Below are 21,278 nucleotides of genomic sequence, written 5' to 3'. Positions count from 1 at the left end.
ATCAACAAAATTTTGAATTTTATACAGTAAATTTTTATACAAGATTAAAATTCAAACAAAGTATTTATATGTGCCGAATTGTTGCAAAAAAATAATACTTTTAAAACACTACTTCAAATAAATTTTAACAAATTTAATATTATGTAACTTTGAAGTTTTTGCAAATTCACTTTTACATATTTGTAGAGGAATATGTTTTCCACTTATGTAGAGCTTATTTGTAACTAACTTCTGCAATTCCTTGTCAAAACAGGGTATTTCATTCGAATAGCCCTTTATTACTTCATTGCTAAGACTAAAATCCTTACAATTTATTGCAATAAATACTCCAAAGGCATAGCCAGTCATAAACGCATCCATACCCGACCTATGACCTTGTGATTTGTTAACAGATTGAGCTTGTTCTGGTTTACTCGCCGAGGTATTTTTTTCAGATATATTGGTAACTATCTTTTCTTGGACTGTAGCCACACCATTTTGTTCCGAGTTGTTGTGATTGGAATCCATTTTTCTTTTTCGGGTTAATTTTTTGTCACTATGGAATCGAATAATGTCGCTTATTTGGTGACTTTTTTCACAAGCGAGTCCAAAACGACACCATCCATATGCGGAATATTTCTCACATACTTCAGCACTCAAATTTTTTTCCGTTTCCGTACTTTCAAGGTTTACATTAATACTGAAACCTGGAATACATTTAAATTCCATTTGTAAGTGCATTTTTTCTTGTTTATTGCGCTGCAGATTTTTTTGGTAACTTTCGGCAAACACAAAAGTAAGAAATGAAGCAGGGGATCGATTCTGAAATTCTGCAATGTATTTGGTGTCATACAAACCAGCCGGAAACAACTCAGATAGGTCGGCTAAAAACACTGCTAATTTGCTTGGACACTGTGCATAAAAACCATTGTATAAAAAAATAAGGTCAGCCAAACCATTGTGCAACACCAATGGTTTCCGTTGGCGAATTATATTTGAAAAAAGATCTCGAATGGAATGCTTCTGATCCTCATTATTTTTATCAGGTTTATCGTTTCCACGCTGATATGGCAGACCATGGGCATACTGGTTATTAAAATCAAATCCATGCTCAACTAAAAACTTAACAGCATTAGGGTCAATGGTATAGGGTTCAGAACATAACAGAATAATATTATACACACTTGCTTCATATCTCATTTCTTGATTCTTTGCTTGAACAAATTTAAAACACGCCACTCCGAGGGATATAATTGATCTTGTGGATGCTGCTTGGCAGAGAGCTGCATATCGATCATCCATGTTGCTCTTCATTGTCGAGGATAAACACCCAAGTCCGCTCATTTCTACATCGAGAGAAAGAAACGAACTTTCTTCAATATCTTTTAAAATGGTTTCCCATAATGCATTAATGTTGAGACTTGTGATTTCTGTTACTGGAACAGTATTAAATTCACTCATATTAAATAGTTTTTATAATCTGTAAATCAAAAAAACTTAAAACTTATAAATTGATTAATATTATTGTTTAGTTTAAATGGTTTTCAAAATAGGTAATGATTCACAACAAAACAAAATATCAAATAAGTAAAAAAATAACATATTAGGTCTATTTATTATTTACCAAAAATAAAAACAGGTTATTAAGAATTAAACGTTAGTTAAATTGCTGATATTAACATTTTTTTACAATATCACATATTTTGTGGGATAATACATACACAAAAACAGATAAAAAACACTACTTATTTAAGCCAACCAAGAGGTCTTTTACGATTTATTTTAACTAACTGTTGATTTTGTTTTACTTCCTTTTCAATGTCATCACTGTATTGTGCTACAGTTTCTTTTGAAAGTTCAACATTATTTTCTTTCATTACTTTAAATAAAGCTTGCGTTTCAAAGCAAGTTACTTCATAACAAGAAGGGCACATATGCCATTTTTTATGCATTTTTCCGCATGTATCGCACGGTATGTAGTTGTGCCAATCTCGCATTATTTTGTGAAAATGGTTCATGTTATTTCGTTTTCTTTGCCTCCATTCCAGACTTCTTCGTTGCCTTGGTGTTTCAAAACGAACCACGGAAAGCGAAAAAAGACGCAATGCCGTAGACTGACTAACCCTTGCAGTATTTGTAAATAAAGTCGAACATGCACTTAATGATATTAACATTTTTTATTTATATTGTCAGCAAATTTAGTTAAATCTTTCTGTCCTCATTTGCAAAGGCAATGCTTGAAAAAAAAACTTTGGTACGGGACTTTCCCTATTACTGGGCGACATCTATCGACTAATTAACAATAACCGTTTCACCAAAATTAAAAGATCTGCCAACCCCATCGTAACGAACATTACACTTTATTAATAAATCCTTTTATTTTGAATTTTCTTTAAAAAAAAAATTTTTTTGCGTTTACTGACCTTTGTTTATATATAGCTTATAGTTTTTAGTTATTAATAACAACTCTGTTTAACTGAAATTTATTTCTCATTAAGTTGATTTTTTAATTTAGACACTCAAAAAAAAACTATAAAAAATAAATAATGAGATTTATTATATCATAAGTGAAAGTTTTAATCAAAAAACTGTAATCAGTAGGCTTGTATTTAAATACAAGATTTAAATGTTTTAAATAAAACAAATATCAAATATCTAATATTTTTAATTAAAAAGAACGCTTATTTAATTAAGTTTTTTGTTGTGTTCCTCAGCCGATTGTTTTAAAGATTTAAACCGCTTAGTGCTACCTTGATACATAAAAAAGTGCATACATAAAAAAGTGCAATAAATGCATTTCCTTGAAGAAAACTTGAGGATTTAAAAAAAAGGGAAAAAAATATTTTTTAAATTTAAAGTTGATATACCCTTACCAGTAGAAATTATAACGAAATAATATATTTATATTTTTTTTTTAAATAAGCTGAATATTACAATATTTGATTAAACAACAAAAGATGTACGAATTTATGTCAGAAATGCCAAAGATACACATACTAAAATTAGCGCTTGTTTATTTATATTTAGTAATTGTTTTAGTGTATTCTTCATCTGCATGTTCATGAATTGAGTTGTTGTGAAGTTGTGAGGATTTAACATGCATAGAACTATCTGGATACACAACTTTTGTTGACGAATGATCAGTTGTTTTTCAAGTTAATTCCGCCTTAAAAGAACTTTCAATACATTCTGCAACAATTGGCACATTTTTTTAGATACCTATGTTACAAAATTTTGAAATTTAAACAATTTTAAAGTTTATAATAAATAAACTTACATTAAAAACTTTACAAATGAATATTACTAAAAAGTTCATATTTATAAACTAATAACACAGACATTCTTTACCTTTTTTAAAGGCATATAAATCATAAATAAAAACTCGCATTAGTAAAAAATTTTACTTGTTATGCCGTAAATTTAAAATATAAAACATGTTTTAAAGATAAATATTATAAATGTAACATTTTGTTATAATCATACCAATTTCTTTAATACTTTAGGTTAAATTAGTATAAAAAAAATTAAAACAAACAAAAATTTCTGTATAGATAAGTCAGGCTATTGTCGAATCTTAAATTGATTTTGTTGGTTTGGTAATAATTTTACAGCGTTGTTAACAACGATTTTTTGTTTGTCGCGCATCTTTAAACTTCTGGCGTCATGCGAATTTTGCTGCCCCATTATAACTTGTTTATCTGTTGATGTTACTTTGGTTTTTGTGGCATCAATCTCATCTAGATCTAACACAAGTTTTTTTTCTATAAAAAATTTTATTTTAGTTGATGTTGTGTCATTACAATCCATTAGGATTTGTGCATTACATTCCATTTGTTAAAATTTGAAAGCTTAAAATAAATATTTGATTCTTAATAAACTAAAAAGCATTTGAATATGATAAACAAACAAAAATTAGTTTTTAAATCCGCTTTTGAGTTAATAATGTCATGATATACAATTGACCTAAATTTGAAAACCTAATAACAATCTTTAAATTTAATAATTAAACAAGCAATAAGTAATTAGTAATAATTAAATTCTTAAAAAAGAAACTTTAAATACACTTAAACAAAAGTTATTATATTTTAAAATTTGGATGATCTAAGTTTTCAAACCATAACTAACAAATTTAAAGGTAATTTTGTTTAACGAAAGAGTTATAAGTTAAATTAAATCTTAAATCGGGCAATACTTTGTTGTTAATCTACAAACAGAACCGTACACTCTCTTACTTTTTAGACTTGACTGCAAGTTGTTTTACTTTGCCAGTATGACTGTTAATTTGTTTAACTTTATAAATAAATATATTTATACTAAGTCTTTAACTACTCTGGGGCTTTAAACTTCTTCTTATCTATTTGTAACTTTCCCCAATCTATTTTAAACCTTAGTACTTTAAGTGCATGCAACTGCTAATCTTACAGTGTAAAATAATCATTAAGTTCATTACCATTTTGTATTGGCATATTTTTATTGTGTATATATACTGATATATATAGATGTTTAACCGGAGCCAAATAGGATGATTGAGTTAATAAACTGGTAATTATATTAGAAAACTAATTATATTGGAAAAAATAGGTTTCATAACACATTCGCGTTTAGATTTAAAACTTCATTAAATGTTTTAAAAAATGAGTTGAAATGTTATTATCCAAATGCATTTTTAACAAATTTTCGTAGATTTCAAAAAAGGTTTTATTTTTGCCTATAAAGAATAAACCTATGTAAAGATCGTTTTAAAATTTCTTATAAACACATTACAAAAGTAATCGCGTTTACAAGTTAATTGGATACGAGTTAATCGTTTAAAGTTTTGCTAGAACTAATGTTTAAATGTATTGTATTACCTTTGTTTTAAAGAATTTTTGTAAACCTTATCTTAGGTACACAACACCTGAACATAGTAAGTCAGTATGGCTTTTGTGTTAAATTATGTCTAGAGACTTTACTTTATTTAAAATATAAGGTTATTTTTTGAGTTTTTTTTAATTACTAGATAAGTATTGTTCATTAAAATGAATTGCCTTAACGTTGCCATTGCTGAAGAAAGAATTCATCAAGTAAAAAATTTAAACTTTTTGTTAACATATGAACATGAACTATAATTTATCTGTGCTTTTTTTAAAGTTAGAAGAGGCATCTGTATCGCTTCAATGCTTAAACTTGTCAAAACTTTGTTTAATGTCTATATTTTAGGTACGGTTGCTCTTATCTCTGGGCGTAGACTTTGAGTTTTGTGATAAAAATGATTTAAATCGAACTCCATTAATAAAAGCCACAAGATTATCAGTTGAAGAATCAGCAAACAAGATTGTAAAGGTGCACAATGTTAAGTTAAAATATTTCTAGTAGATAGTAAATAATGTTTGTTCTAAGTTTACAGAATTGATTTCCCCACAATTTAATGTTTTTAATTTTTAGATTCTGTTAAAATTTGGCGCCAAAATCAATAAAGTAGATGACAATAGGATGACAGTTCTTCACCATGCCTGCGAGTATGGAAAAAGTCGCGTAGTCGAACGCCTAATGAAAGAGGATTCTATAGAACTTAACAATCAGGATTCTAAAGGTGGTACACATAAAACCATATTAAAAATGATATTACAAATATCGATAATAACCTATAAAATAAAATCTTGGCAATAACTCAAAGCCGTTATATTTATAAATGTAATCCAAAATATTATATATTTAATATTATTTGCTCTAGGTCGTACTCCGCTGATGCTAGCCGCTTTGAACGGTCGCTATAAAGTGATTCGAATGCTGGTCCTTAAACTTGTGAAATTTGATCTGGATATCGATTTAAGAGATGAAAAGGGCTACACGGCATTGTTGCATGCAATAATTCAACAAAACTATGAAATTGCATATGATCTTGTCAAGTAAGATAGTTTTAATATTATAATTACACACAGTGAAATATATTACATGGAATTAATTTTCATAAAACAATGTTTGAATATATTAGCTAAACAATAAAAGAAATTTCATTGATTACAATGTCGTTTATAGTTTTGGAAACGCTAGTCCCACTATCAGAGACAACGACTTTTTTCGAAATGCCACAGAGTGGCTTCGAATAACGTTGTCCAACAATCTTAAAGTCAAAAAACGATCGGCTCATGAAGATTCGAAAACAACAAGTAACACCGAAGAAAACCTAGAAAAAAAATCAAAAAGTACAGATCGAATGCAATCTGCCGTGCCTATTGTAACGTTAGAGACAATGGAAGACGAAGAGAATGCAGACTCGATGATAATGAAGTCAGCATCGCGAGTTGGTACAGCTACTTCTATTAGAGAAACTGCAGCCTTTTCTGGCCTGTTATTTGATCCGGACGCGTTCGGAAAGCATAGCAGGCCGGCTTCAAGTATTGTTTCTAGTGCAAGTGCGTTGAACAAAAGGGTAAGGGACGATTTAGTTAAGTTACTTCACTGTTGACGTTCATCTTTATTTCTTACTTTTATGCAGACTTTGCTTCAAGCTCCGGTTCAATCTGAGCAAATGCCGGATATATCCGAAACTTCATTGCAAGGCAGATCACAGACAACGTTGGACGGCAGTAGCGCATATAGCCTAGTTGCTACACCTCAGCAAGTACAGGTAGTAATGCATCAAGACGATACTGAATCTACTGTCAAATCCGTCGTATCAAACTCGTCTATAAAAGTCGTATCAAACTCGTCTATAAGCAAGCCCAAATCAAGGTGGATAAAGGGACGGCGGTCAGCAGTCAAAGATGAAAGCAACTTTAAAAACGATTTGATCAAGGCCAATATTACAATTAACGAGCCTATAAAACTAAATGCAAATGTACCGGTACAACAGTGCAGCCTTGAAATGAAGCAAATGATTGCTAAAACTCCACACTTAGATACATCTAAAAACAACATGGCTGCTGTACGTAAGCTCAAACTTACCTTACTTGAACAAAGAAAGAGAAAATTATCTCGGGTCAATACAGCGCAAATGAGGCCACATACAGCAGCTCCTGACGACAGCTGGGCAAATCAGCAGATAGATGTACCTAGAAGACCACATACCAGAGCCAACCCAACAACCAATGTTTTAGGGCAATATAACAAAAATCGCGACACTTTCCCGTTTTCAAACAAGAGCCAAACTTTTCTAAAACCGCGAGCAGCTTCTGCCCAGTCAATGGACACCGTACTGACCAAATCGGTCGTCTCCGATGTTTCGTTCGTAAACAACTACAGGCAAAAAAAGTAAATTTTTTTTATTGTACATGTAAAATAATCAACTCCTAAATAAAGTTACCCTTGTAGTTTTTGAATATATAAATTTACCAATATTTTTATTACTTTAGTGTCATTGCTGAAGCCAATAGAAATATGAGAGCTTTGTTTTCGCTATACACTGACAGTTATTTGTGGGCCCCGAAACGTGATAAACCGACCTCGCTATCCGTACAAGTAAGTTTATAACCCAAACAAGTTTAAAGTTACAAGAACTAATTTTATATTTAAGGAACAAATGAAATATTATGATTGCGTTAAGGTAGTGAATGACGCTAGTGACAAGATGACGCTGTCGACTGAATTCAATACTTCGGTAAGTGACCTTGCAAGTTTGGTGGAACGTTCCTCAATTGCTCCGAGCGAAGCTACTTCACAATTGCAAATAGGTCACGTGACCAACAAGCCAGGTACGGCGAGATCGAGGCTGATAAGCGGCAGTGCCACCTCGCGGGCCTCTAAAAGGTCAATCGGAGGAAAAAGCAACGCTAGTGGATCGTTTATGAAATGACTTTACATGCAATCAAATTAAGATTGATGTTTTTAGAGACATGGCTTATGTTGGTACGCTATAGCAAATTACCAAGGCTTTTTCCAGTAATTTAACAAAATGAAAGTTTGTTATTTAATAACATTTATTACACCACTTGTATATACATGGATTTTAATTTTGATTAAAAAAGCATTATTAAAATATCTTCTTCAATACACTGAACAGGTAAAGACTAAAACTGTTTTAAAAAGAACAGTATACACTTTAAGTCAAAAATACGATTGTATAATAGAAGGGGGGTAGAATTCAAGTGTTTAAAACCTTGCTAGTTCAAAAGTTGTTTTCTTGGATAGTAGCATTTAGCATCAATAAAAATATACAAGTTTACAAATAGGTTTCATGTCAATTATAGACCATAGTCTACTTAAATCTAAAACTTTGCCCTGAACAAACTAACAGATCTTTTTTTCTCGCAAAATTGAATAGTTTTTGTCGTCGGAATGTATCGTCCAGACTTAATTTACCGCACAAATGTTTAGTAGATATTATTTTTACTCTTTTTTGTTTATGTTTTCTTGATACGTTTTGGTTCTCCAATCGGAATGTTTGCCGCAGGCTTCATAATAATACGGTAACTTTTTTATTTCATCCACCCATGCTTTAAGTTTAGGTAAATCATTGTACTCATACAAACACATATCCAACAATGCAATACCCCCAATGGCTGAAAAATCTTAAAAAAAATTTTTTTTTACGACATTAAAAAAACATATATTTATTATAAATCGAAGTAATACATTTTTTGTAAAAAAATACCTGCAATTGTCACATAGTCACCAGCTAGAAATTTTCGCGTCTGAAGAAAATTTTCATAAAGTATCAGTTTTGCTTTTAATTCCTCTTCGTCGCCTAAGCCGGGCAATTTATTCAAGAACAAAACGTCAATCGGATTCTACGAAATAGGCAGAATTTAAACAAAACTTGACAAGTATATTACGATATACGGTATAAAAATGTAAGTAAATTAATTACCACATATTTTGAAACAGCTTTAATCACATCTTCGTCGATATAAAGAACTTGCTCAACCAATGCCCGTTTTTCGGGATCTTTTGAGTAAAGCTTTTCATTTTCGTTGGTTGCGTATTTATTGCACAAGTATTGAATTATTACGCGGCTAAAAAGTAAAAAAAGGTATTGGTATTTTATAAAATGGGTTAAATATTAAAAAAATGTATACACTACTTTTTTCATATCTTTATCCTCGATGTGGGAAAGTCGACTTCACAACCTAAACATAGAATAACAGCTACCACCCCGACCCAGTCTCGAGTTGCCTTTGGTAGTTTAGGATATTATGGAATATAATTGCCAAATTTTTTAAGGTGCCGATTACCGGCTTAGCAGAGATTCATACCGTTTATAGCGTCTTATTCAAGGGACGCTACACACGAGAGCAGTTGAGATCAAACCAACTACACCACGCTGCCGGTACTATGTAACCGACGTATGCAATTTTCTACAACTTTTTACCTTTCTCCTAAACATAAATTGCCATCTTTTAAAGCTGGTACAGTCCCTCGTGGGTTAATTGCCAAAAATTCTTCCGTTTTATGCTGACCAGCAAACAAATCAATTTCTTCGTACGTAAACTCAAGATTGAGAGCTTTCAGTGTTAACCAAACCACATGGCAACATGGGCTTCGAATCATACTGTAGAATGTTATAGTCATGCTTGGCAACTTTTCTGTGAAATTTTTTTCATTATAAATAAGTCTGCATTGAAGTAAATAGGTTATTCAATTAACCGTTAATTTTAGACTTAATTTGTGTTACCATTGAATAGCTAAGCCACGCTAAGTTTCAAGCCAAAAGTTTCTAAAAATTGGTTCCAAGCCAAAAGATCCTAAAATTTTTTTTATGTCTGCCTATCAGCCTAGACTCTAGCCTTCACGTAATGTAATGTACTTTATAACCAATGCTATACAATAAACGATCCGCTGAGTTGCAACTCTGAATTCTGAGCTTGCAAGCTTTTATACTTATATAGCCCAAGTTAAAGGCAGGATCCGGCCGGCCTAAATCGTTCAACCGAAACAACTTTTTTCCTGAATTTTAGGCGGGTCGAATTGCAGTCGAAAAAATGTAATTTTTAATCGTTTGGTTTGTCCATAGCGGTCAAGCAAGTAAACTTTGTTACAGAATGGATGGTTTATTTGCAATTTTTATGAAAACAGATAACGATTGAGGTCTATATTGTTTTCGTATTTAAAGGCTGTGTTAGTAAAAATTTGTAGTTAAGCAAAACATTTAGTCAGAAAAATAAGAATATGTTGCCTAAAATCAAGCCAACGACTGAACGACAAAACAACTGCCCCGTCTCGCTAAATTGTTTCAATAGGAAACTATATAAACGTCTTTCAAGCGTAACAAGGCGGTCTTTTTTAGAACAACCTTGTAGTAAGTCAATAAAAGAAGTTGTCGAGTCACGTTATATATACTGTTATAGTATTCCCAATGCAGACTAGTGTTTTTATAGAAAAAATCTCTGAAAGCTAGGACTTTTAAATCTGTAAACTTATGACAATATTTGAAGTAAGCAAATGTTTTAGAAAACAATCTTGAAATAATTACCATATGATACTATTATATAATATAGAGCAAAATATAGGTTTATATATTATGGATAGCGAAGTACTGAAGTAGGATTTTATCTTTACTAAAGTTTGAGCATGAACAAACTAATGGTTTGTAAGAAGGAGTCAAATTTAGACACACTCATAAATTGCGATATCACTTTACTAATTCTCTTATTGTTTTAAAGGTCAATAGTTGTGTACGAAGGTTTATAATTGTATTAGTATGCCTTAAAAGTTTACTTGTTTATAATTGATGACCTTTTAATAATTTTAAAGTATTTAAAATCGACCTTGATAGAATTTTTAAATAATATATCATCAGGCGACCTTTTCTGTTGTTTATGCCAAGTTTATATTGTAAGGTTAGGCCGTATTTACTACAGTAAACAACGTATTACTTTGTGGTATGTAACCTTTACAATGGGTTTATTTTTGTACAGTCTTTATGAGAGTCTTATGCGGGCTGTAAAAACATTAATTAACTTAATAGAACATGTAGCTTTTCGCAGATTTTTATTTTAGGTTGTAAAAATAAAAACAAATGGCGTTAACTCTTTACTGCAGTAAGTACAGTCCACCTGCAAGAGGTGCATGGTTTCTTTTAAAGACTTTGAATGCCGAATTTGAAATCAAGGATATCGACTTCGGCAAAGGTGAAACAAAGACACCCGAATTTTTGGCAGTCAATCCCCGAGGAAAACTGCCTGCACTTAAACATGGTGATTTTTGTTTGGGCGAAAGGTAAATTGATTTTGTGTTTAAGTTTTTAAACGTGAGTGGCTAGTAAAAAACGTTACGAAATTTATAAACCGGCGCCAAATAACTTATTTATATCAAATACCAAATTGCATAATTTTATTGATTAATTGTTTAAAGGCCGGAAATTGATGTAGTTTTTATAAACCATAAACCGATGTAAAATGACGTTTTTCGAATGACACCTACTACGTTTCTAGCTTAAGTCACGTTTAGTGGTTTTTAACAACTGAAATTTAAAACAATTTTAAGTCGTGCCATTATGCAATATGTCTGCAACACTTTGAAAGGTGGCGAAAAATATTACCCAAAAGATCCAGTTGAACGAGCCAAAGTTGATCAAATCTTATTTATCGATGTCGACTTTGTGGAACAAATGTACAAATACTGTGTAAGGCTTTTAATATTACTGCTTTCACGTAGCTACTTATTGCAAAAGAAGTATATAATTTTTGTTATTGCTGTCTTTACAAACTTTAAATCGTTTAACATTATAAAGTTTGCTCTTTTTCAGAAACCTTTTCAAGTTTTATTTTTAAATCAAAAACCTGGGCTTGGCTGTGAAGACGAGCTTAAGAAAATGCTTCAGATTTACGAGGATTTTCTGTCCAAGCGAAAGTTTTTGGCAGGCGACCAGTTGACTGTAGCAGGTGTAGTGACGTCATAAAAATTGCTATGAGGCTATAAATCATATAGAAATTTATTCTATTGTTAATTTTTTATTTTGTATTATTAGACTTTACAGGCGCGGTTAGTCTAAGCGTATTGGATTACTGCAAGTACGATTTAAGTAACTTTCCAAAGCTGAATGCCTGGTTTGAATCCATGAAAAAGTTGCCATATTACGACGAGTGTAATGGACAACACTCGAAGGCTGTTACGGATATGTACCAGGGAAAAATTAATGCCTAAACTCGTTGTTTTAATAAAGTAGTGATATGTAGTTCTTACTAACGTAGAAAAGTAGTTATTTTATTTGCATGGACTTATCGTCCTTCAACAAGTGTATCAAACTAATCATAAATAACCCCATTCTTCGAACTTTTTTAAATTTTTTTTGATAACATTTTAAAATAATATTTTTGGGTGAGTAAAATATTAAAATTAAAGAACTGGTAAACACACGAGAACAGTAAATTTGTACCACTAGTAATAAAAATTAATTCATATACTTGTTACATTATTTCTATTACTAGTTTATAGCAGTTACGTTACTCGATAAGGCTAACAAAGTGAATAGTCCGGCTTATTCAATTTGTAGGACGTATTGGAACCTGTATAGGTAAAAACGTTACGCTTAAATTCCTATGTTATCCTGTTAGTGTTTCTATATTAACCTTTAACTAATGTTCTATACTAAAATACAAAACAATTTATGTTTCTGTTTTGAACAGTTTTTTTTTCAGCAAACGTTTTTAGAAAAGTCTATCGAATCATATGGTATAAGCTATTATTTTAAAAAGTAGCCGTTCATAAGAATATGTTTATTTTAACTTTTAAAACTACTGACATTGATAAAAAATATTGCATCAAATTAATAAAATGCAGATTTAGTTTGTACAAATAATATATTATACTATAATGTGCGTCGCTAAACTTTTTAAGTATTATTATGACAGTATTTTTTTACCATATTTTCAAGCTTTCTTGCAAAGCGATAACATGTGTCAACATATTAAAACATTATTGACTAAAACCAAATGTGCGTAAACTACAAAAATTTTGCTCTTAGAAGTTGAAATTTATGTGTTAACGCAATGTAATACATGTTGACAACCAATCTTTAATATTTAAAATAGATAAATATGATTTTATTTAAAACCCTCAAAATGAGTTTTGTTTAATGATTGATCATTAAATGAACGATGTTGAACTACTCATATCAGCATACTGATAACAATATATCGCCGTTGTTTACTTTTTCAGTAAAGGTGGGTTAATCCGTTTATCGTTACTTGACGAAGTTAAATTTTTCGTTAAAATTTAACTTTTAAGTTACTTTTAAAAATCGTTATCGCAGTTAAAATGTGCTTACTTTTAAAAATCGTTATCGCAGTTAAAAATAACGTTAACGAAGTTCATGTATTGTGTAACGAATAACCATTTAACGAAATTACTTTTTCGGTTAACTGTGCCCACCTATGTTTTTCAGGTACTTTAAACAAAGAAATCTTATGCAAGTTCAATGAACATGCTCATCCCATGGTTGCAGTTATAACGTAAATACTAATACGACGTTTTATATATACGTCATACGCATTGAAACTTATGCTATAAAAGTGGACCGGTTGGATTTGTAGATTGGCATTTTCTAACTTTGTTATTTATAATGTAATTAAAGTTGGATTGTTTATATCTTAGTTGTAATTTAATTTCTGATTAAATAATGTCATTAAAACTATACCGTATTATTTTAAATCCACCTGTAAGAATTGTATGGTTATTTTTTTTAATTAAATACTTATTTTGGTATTTTACCCCATAGTTTTTTCTCTTTCTAAAGCCAGTGGAAAGGATGCCATGTTGCCCAACAAATCTTCAGTAAAAACAACTAGCAATAAACTAACGAATGTATTCGATTTTTATTGCTTAACAACAATGTCTTTTTATCAGCTAAATATTCTGCTTAACTTTTGTATAACTTTTATTGTAGGACTTGTCCATTACTTCAGCATCAAAGAATAGCTATGATTTTATACTTACTAGTAAAAAACCTAAAGTAATACGTTTCTGTACTACATAAACGCTTACTGGAATTTATGTAAAAATGTGCAAAAATTATGTAAAAAGGAACTCATTTGCCAGTAAATTTATTTTAGTTCATTAAATTAAGAAGTCCTTTTGTCTGAAAGGAACTTATAAATATTTTGTTAAGTAAACCCAATTAAAACAGAATTGACATTATAAAGAATTACATCACCAAGATCTTCTTTATTTATTCCAAATAGGGAATAATGTTGGCAATAAACCAGGATGAACTAAATTGAAGATGGTCTCCATTTACAGCAATAAACACTAGTTGTCCATTGTTATCCATAGTTTGTAAGCCCAGCTGATCCTTTAAATATTAACAACATATGCATTGTACATTAGGTTAGGTCACGTAGAATTTTGTACAGTTATTTCTTCATTTATTAATTACATAATAAAATTAAATAAAATTGGAAAAAGTGCTGTAGTTTAAAAAGTCATTTGTGTACATGTAAAATTATTAGGACATTTTATAATGTAAGCAAGGAATTTTCCAGTGAATTATTTTTAATACGAATACCCAATGTCAAAAGCTTACATATTTGTATAACTCGGTTTCATGAAGAGGTACCTCCTCTATGTCTTGCCCAGATGCATAAAATCCAAACCACTAAAGCAATTTTAACTTGTTAAAAATTATATTTTAGTTTTTGACACATACTTTCATAGCTGATTATATATGCTTACCTGACTTGATAAAGGGTGTACCATGGTATCATTGTTGAACCGAACCATAACAAATTTATTCAAAGATGCAAGGCGTTCATTGTACAACTTGTTTATCGTGTTTTCGTTGTTCAAGTCAGGGAGAAAAATGTTGTTTTGTTTGTAATTATCCTCATCCAACGCATCGTGCCAATACTGAGCTTGTACTAAACTATATAAAGCAAATAAAGGAAGTAAATTTTAAATTATTTAATAAATAATTTAAAATAAATTAACAATTACAAAAATTCATCTTACTTTGCTTGAATGATTGGTCGATAGGCGGCGGTATTTAAAATATGACGCAGGTCATCACAAAAGTCTATACTTGGTGGACATTTAGGAAAAGCAGCCACGCCTTGATGTTGGGCTCCAAGTGTAATGAGATTGTTGATCTTGATACCATCACATTGTTGAAGTAGAGCACGTCTTGTAGACAATTAAAGTATATTTTTTAGGCATATACAATATAGTTTTAATTTTTATATATCTTTATCCTTGATTTGGAAAGGTCGAAGAGTAACAACGGTTACTTTAAGAGTCCCCTGTGACAGTTTGGGATATTATAGATTATAACTGCCCGACAATTAAGCTGCTGATAAGTTGCTGGCTTACCACCGCTACAGCATGAGATTACTGGAGATCGAACCCAGGACCTCATGTAGTGTAGGAAGTGTTCTGCCTACTACACCACGCTGCCGGTTAAATATTCTACGTCTTAAGTAAATATGATGTTTATCAATTAAACAACTTAAAAAATGCAGTAGTATAATTTATAAGAAAATTTAAATAATTTGACAATCCTATTTGCAGCATTCATAATTGTAATACACGTACAGAAATTGTCCGCCTTGAGAAAATCCCATTGCATTAAAACCATTTGCAAGCAGTTTTGGATCCGATTTTACGATGTTGCATGCCATTGTAACCTTCAATATAAACATTTTGCTATTTTAGTAAATTTAGGTATTTAGAACTTCTAATACAAGATGCTCGCAGCGTTTAAAATTATTATATACAAATTATTTATGAAAAAAGTTTACTTGTTCATCAATTGGCATAAGAAATCCGTTCATAATGTCTTCTGCGGTAGTATCACCAATCTGAAGGGAAACAATATGAATTCCAGGAATTTGCTCTTCTACCATTTTCATAATTGATCCCATGCTAAATCTATTGCAACAGCTGTCGCCTTCAAAAAAAATTACCATTCATGTTAAGACTTACAGATAAATTCATGCTATTTGTATTTTATAATATTTAAATTTTTTAGGAATTTTTAAAGCATGTAGTTGGAAACATATTTTTTTAACAAAGTTTATTTTAAATATACTTTATATTTACTTATATTATCAGTAGAGATAATATTTGTAATTAATAAACTAATTTTAGATTGTCAAATAAACGTTAAATAGCTGACGCATTAACTGATGTCAAATTTCCCACGGATTCAAATAAATAAAGTTTTATTAAAAATAGATATTATTAGGCTTGCTTAATACTTGCATCAAAAGAAAAACAATGAATACAATAATTAAATTTTAAAGCTACAGCTTTAATATAAACGATTACATTTTTATAATATCAAAAAATTTATAAACAATAAACAATTGACTAATTTACCCATTCCATGCCAAATAACAAGTGGGGTGGGTTCCGTTTCTTGTGCGTTTGCGACGCAGAGAAGTGCTTGAACTAACACTACAACTAAATAAAGCTGCATTATTACTTAAAGTTTGTCGATCTGCAATATTAATATTATACTTTATGTAAAAATGTATTCATATAAAGGCTAGAAATATTTGGTTGATGACTCTAGTATTACGTGAACAAAATTTTCATTACTCCATGTTTTAACAAAAATTTATTTTTTTCTTAAATTAAAAAAAAAATCAAAAAATCACTTATTTACAGTGATTTTCGCGAACGTTTAGTATGGTATAGCGGTCATGGCATCTGAAGACAATAACCGAAAGGTTTTGGGTTTGAGCCGTACCAATGCCGCACTATTCGGCCTTAAGCCCGGCGAAAACGAATAGCTTCAGCACAACGCAAACTTTACGATAAAAATACAAAGAATATCACTATAAAGTTATATGAATAAAAAACGAATTAAAATTATAATTTAAAATCAAAAAATAAAAAAACTTGTACATTATAAATAAAAATATTTGATTAACCTTAAAATACTTTTATTTAAATTGCCCATAGTTATCAGTACCTAACTATATTATTAACATGTAGTTATAATCACAATCCTTTTTCTATTTTTTTTTTCAAATATTGGCTTTAACTAAACGACGTTACTAATTTTGCCTTATGTTTAGTTTAGACATGTAGCCTGCTTCTTTATAAATGATAAAGGGTGCTTCTTTCTCAGTTATTGTTTATTAATAGCATTTGATACAGCGCTATTGTTAAAACTGGGACTTGTTTTAGAGTAACTTTACATTTAATTGGCCGTACAATTTTATCTTTATTTAAATTAAAATCTTCTTATTAAATTTCTTTATCAAAAAATTGATTTTCACGTAAAAACGATTAAAATATGTTTGTTTATAAAATCAGTATTGTTAAACAAGTTAAATTTGTTTTATTTAAGCATATCGCCATTTTTTTATATTGCTGTGTATGCCATTATTAATTGCAATAACAATATTGCTTTATAGTCCTAATTTTTAATCGGTAATCGGTTTATTTAAAAATTTTCTCTGTTAAATTATATATATTTTTTATGCCTACAGTTTAAAGGAGATTATATAAAAAATATTGTATAGTAAAATATTTATAATCAAGGATTTGCTATTAAAAGCTGATATTTATATTATTCAAACTAACTAGTTAATTAAACTTATTAATAAGTTTTATTAATATGCAATAAAAAGGTTGCTAAATCTAATTAAATTTTAAAAGTATAGAATTAATATTTTTTCTGATAAATGTTGATTTTATTATTTGGTTATTCTTTAAACAAGTTTTGTTAGTGAATATTATTTGTCCTTTATTGCTGTAGTTATTCATTTGTATTTGTTAAAATGCACACAATAAATTCCACTAACCAATTTATATAAATCTTACACGTAGGAAAAAAATATGAAGCTAGTAAGTTGTTAGTCAAAAACACCCATTAATTTTCAAAATCGGTTTAAGAAATTTTCTTTGGAATTTTGGTAACGATCTAGTTAAAAAATAATACATTAAAGTTATATCAAATCTAAAGAAAAATGAGCTTAAGATTCTTATTTTTTGACTTACAGATTTAACATTACAATATTCTTTTAAACCATCTTCTCCCATTTCTCTTCCTTGTCCGGAACGTTTGTAACCTCCAAACGGCATTTTGTTACTGAACGCATAGTATGTGTTAACCCTTTAAGAAAATTTATTTTGTTTTAGATTCATTTAAAAAATGCAACATACACCATTTCATATGATATAAAACTTATAACAAGAATAAAATGGAATATTTTTTAAAATTGTTGTTGTTTTATACCAAACACTGCCAGCAAGTAGTCGATGAGATACTGTTATTGCTTTATCCATATCTTTGGTAAAAACACCAGCTGCAAGTCCATAGCACGTGTCGTTTGCTCTTTTAATGACGTCATCCATATCTTTAAACTTGATAATTTGTTGAACCGGTCCAAAAATCTAAAATATCAAATTTAAAGTTTGGTTCTTCACAAACTTTATTTTTTTTGTGGAACTTGCAAAATTGTCTAAAGTATCACCTCTTCTCTTGCAATTAACATGTGATCTTTCACGTTCGAGAACACGGTTGGCTGAACAAAAAATCCCTTATTTTCTTTTTCTTCTACTCCCCCCCATTTCGCTCCACCGCATTCCAAAGTTGCTCCATCCTTCTTCCCACTTTCTATCATACCGAGAATTTTTTTCATATGTTTTTCATTAATCTAAACGAATTTATATTTCAATTATATCGCTAAGATTGTATTAACTCTAGCGATATGCTGTTTTTTAAGCTTAATAACGTCCTAAATAAATTACTTACAAAAATATTTGTTACTGAAATAAAACTTTTTCAAGTTATGGTTAATTTTGTGTACCTGTGACCCCTGTTGTGTATCCAAGGACCACGGATCTCCAAGCTTTCTTGATTTTGCTTTTTTGACACTTTTCTTAACAAAGTCATCGTAAATACTCTCCTCGACATAAGTTCGAGTGCCTGAACAGCAAACTTGGCCCTAAGTCATAATTTACCAATTTTGAAAATACAAAATATTGACTTATTATTTTAAAGTAGTGTTATTTTATAAATACTTGATTGAAAAAGACAGCTTGGTGGGCCATGTCTACTGCATAATCCAAATCGGCATCCGCAAACACAATGTTTGGACTTTTTCCTCCTAATTCTAACAGGCAAGTTTTTAAGTTGCTTTTTGCTGCCGCTTCCATAACCTGCCTTCCCACTGCTAATGAACCAGTAAAAGCGACCTTGTCGATATCCATATGTGAAGATATATCTTTACCGGTTTGACCATATCCGGGAACTACATTGACTACTCCAGGTGGAAAACCCGCCTATTGCAAGGACAACCATAGTAAAATTATTATAAAAAGACGTGTTATAATTTATTCTCGTATGTTACCAAATATTATTTCGAAAACAACATTTTAACGAGAAAATTAAAAAAAACACATTTTATCAATTTTTTATCAATTTTTTTTTTAATTAAGAAATTTTTTATAAGGTGGGTCAGAGTTTAATAAATAAAAAATATCGACATATGGTCTTAAAAAAATGTATACTAGTCAAAAATAGTTTTGCCAAGATATCAGTAATCAAATATATAAAATAACGCTTTAAGGTAATAATTTTTAAATTAACCCACTTCTTTAATCAAGGAGCACATATGAAGAGCTGTTAGTGATGTAAGCTCAGACGGTTTAAGAACAACTGTATTTCCACATGTTAAAGCTGGGGCCAATTTCCAAGCCATCATAATTAAAGGAACGTTCCACGGTACTATTTGTCCGCAAACACCGATTGGTTCGTACCTAGTGTAGGCAAAAAAATCTCCATCTAAAAAATACATAAATTTAAATTTAATTTGTATAAAATTATTTTATACTGTAAGATTATTTTTACCTATTGGCACTACTTTTCCGTGTATTTTGTCTGCCCATCCAGCGTGATACCTAAAAAAATTTAAGGGTTTTTAGTATTGACATTAAGCGTTTTCATGTTTCTCTAAGATAATGCGATGCATTTTATTTTACCTATAACAATCAATCGATAATGCTAAGTCCAGGTTATAGGAAAGAGCATACGGTTTTCCATTATCCAAAGTCTCTAAGCTCTACATATTTAAACCAAAGGTGAATTTATAGCATAAGGCTCTTAACGAAAAAACACGCACTTCAACAAAAGTAATTACCGCCAAAAAAACGCGATCACGTTCCATTAGGTCAGCAAGTTTGTTGATAAGCGAGCCCCGTTGACTTGCATTCATTCTTCGCCATTCGGAGTCGAATCCGAAGGCTTTCCTTGCAGCTTTTACAGCTTCATCTACATCTTCCTAATAAATGTAATCCAATTTTTTAATTCTGATTTTTAACGATTTTTTTTAATATAATAAAAAAATTAGCATAGTAATTTATGTATATATAAATTGTAAGCAATTAGGCAATTGTACATATTTTTAATATATAAAAATAGTGAGGCAAAAACGCAACTTTACCTTTGCACCTTCTTGGATATCGCAAATTTTTTCTTCAGACATTGGACTATAGGTTGCAAAAGTTTTACCACTTACTGAATTAACCCATTCGTTGTTGATAAAAATCTAAATTATTTATAACAAATAAAAAAGTATTTCTATTAAGACATATTATTTTTAAATGGTAAATTTATTGTTTTTGTTTAAGAATAAGAGTATTCCAAGCGTACCAATTTGAATCACAGATTATAAACTGTTATAAACATAACAAGCCAATATGTGCTAGATTCCTTAGCGATGGCCGAAACTAGCACAGCAATTGCTTTGTTTAGTTAGTTGCTAAAGCGTTTTGATTGCCCCGAGTCATAACATTATTATTATAGGTTTGTTCAAAATTAATTTTGACAGAACTTGCGATAATTGTTAAAAAATACTTTTTATTTATTGTTTTATTAAATTAAATAAAAACTTGCCTTTGTAAATTTTGGACGAACGTTTACCTTTGGGTCAGGTATTTCCATTTTTCTGTTTTGTTTTTAGCCAACTCTAAAAAAAAAAAAGTCAACTCTAAAAAAATCTAGTGTTATATAAAAAACATTTTATAGTTTTTCCAGCCTAGTAAGATACATTTATTTTAAAATGTATTTTATAAGGTATACATACTCCCTATCTAACTTATTACAACTATCAAAAGCTCGAACGAATCAGATCACACTAAATAAATAAATTTATAGTGTTTAAAAAGCGCATTGATGCGATCACTAACCTCAATTTTAAAAATAGAACGAGAACGTACCAATGATAAAAATTATTAAGTAAAATATTAAAAAATATATTTTAACAAATCTTAATCGACAAAAAATGTTTTTAAAACGTGTACGAATGATAAGTGAGTGCTACTAAAAAACAAACTTTAAACGAGGATAAAGCTATATTGTAGATATTTGATTTATTCAAGCGTTAATTTTCCGTTGCGACAAAGTTTCGCGGCAAAGGCAAATTGTTTTAACG

At 30.1% G+C, this 21,278-nt stretch overlaps 6 protein-coding genes across 6 annotated transcripts; 2 read left to right on the top strand and 4 right to left on the bottom strand.

Moving 5' to 3' along the window:
• Positions 1 to 12: 12 nt before the first annotated feature.
• LOC145745429 (target of EGR1 protein 1-like) lies at positions 13 to 1,455 on the bottom strand. Its single transcript, XM_082563506.1, has one exon. It carries the CDS (start codon positions 1,438 to 1,440, stop codon positions 109 to 111), a length of 1,332 nt encoding a protein of 443 aa, XP_082419632.1. The 5' UTR covers positions 1,441 to 1,455; the 3' UTR covers positions 13 to 108.
• Positions 1,456 to 4,911: 3,456 nt separating this feature from the next.
• Positions 4,912 to 8,054, top strand: LOC145745256 (uncharacterized). Its single transcript, XM_082563270.1, has 8 exons — positions 4,912 to 5,042; positions 5,179 to 5,301; positions 5,404 to 5,551; positions 5,693 to 5,867; positions 5,998 to 6,391; positions 6,458 to 7,212; positions 7,314 to 7,419; positions 7,505 to 8,054. Exons 1-8 carry the CDS (start codon positions 4,998 to 5,000, stop codon positions 7,751 to 7,753), a joined length of 1,995 nt encoding a protein of 664 aa, XP_082419396.1. The 5' UTR covers positions 4,912 to 4,997; the 3' UTR covers positions 7,754 to 8,054.
• LOC145745257 (glutathione S-transferase 1-like) lies at positions 7,895 to 9,709 on the bottom strand. The gene is made up of 5 exons (XM_082563271.1): positions 9,572 to 9,709; positions 9,269 to 9,482; positions 8,768 to 8,912; positions 8,552 to 8,687; positions 7,895 to 8,468 (listed from the first exon to the last, which is right to left on the bottom strand). Exons 2-5 carry the CDS (start codon positions 9,466 to 9,468, stop codon positions 8,287 to 8,289), a joined length of 663 nt encoding a protein of 220 aa, XP_082419397.1. The 5' UTR covers positions 9,469 to 9,482; positions 9,572 to 9,709; the 3' UTR covers positions 7,895 to 8,286.
• Positions 9,710 to 10,851: 1,142 nt separating this feature from the next.
• On the top strand, positions 10,852 to 12,512 carry LOC145745683 (glutathione S-transferase 1-like). The gene is made up of 4 exons (XM_082563824.1): positions 10,852 to 11,115; positions 11,383 to 11,521; positions 11,645 to 11,780; positions 11,867 to 12,512. The coding sequence occupies exons 1-4, from the start codon at positions 10,916 to 10,918 to the stop codon at positions 12,040 to 12,042; spliced, it is 651 nt and encodes a 216-aa protein (XP_082419950.1). The 5' UTR covers positions 10,852 to 10,915; the 3' UTR covers positions 12,043 to 12,512.
• A 1,553-nt stretch (positions 12,513 to 14,065) lies between these two features.
• On the bottom strand, positions 14,066 to 16,309 carry LOC145745885 (palmitoyl-protein thioesterase 1-like). The gene is made up of 7 exons (XM_082564065.1): positions 16,210 to 16,309; positions 15,630 to 15,778; positions 15,424 to 15,515; positions 14,845 to 15,015; positions 14,569 to 14,758; positions 14,420 to 14,491; positions 14,066 to 14,188 (listed from the first exon to the last, which is right to left on the bottom strand). The coding sequence occupies exons 1-7, from the start codon at positions 16,307 to 16,309 to the stop codon at positions 14,066 to 14,068; spliced, it is 897 nt and encodes a 298-aa protein (XP_082420191.1).
• Positions 16,310 to 17,622: 1,313 nt separating this feature from the next.
• Positions 17,623 to 20,788, bottom strand: LOC145746106 (aldehyde dehydrogenase, cytosolic 1-like). Its single transcript, XM_082564296.1, has 12 exons — positions 20,741 to 20,788; positions 20,289 to 20,393; positions 19,986 to 20,126; positions 19,828 to 19,907; positions 19,697 to 19,746; positions 19,440 to 19,630; positions 18,868 to 19,128; positions 18,654 to 18,791; positions 18,318 to 18,500; positions 18,080 to 18,237; positions 17,842 to 17,956; positions 17,623 to 17,764 (listed from the first exon to the last, which is right to left on the bottom strand). The coding sequence occupies exons 1-12, from the start codon at positions 20,786 to 20,788 to the stop codon at positions 17,732 to 17,734; spliced, it is 1,503 nt and encodes a 500-aa protein (XP_082420422.1). The 3' UTR covers positions 17,623 to 17,731.
• Positions 20,789 to 21,278: the final 490 nt, after the last annotated feature.

This window comes from Corella eumyota, chromosome 3, assembly GCF_963082875.1.
Source record: "Corella eumyota chromosome 3, kaCorEumy4.1, whole genome shotgun sequence".
In the NCBI taxonomy this organism is placed as follows: Eukaryota; Metazoa; Chordata; class Ascidiacea; order Phlebobranchia; family Corellidae; genus Corella; species Corella eumyota.
The sequence above is the reverse complement of the archived record's forward strand: the minus strand, read 5'-3'. Positions and strand labels throughout refer to the sequence as shown.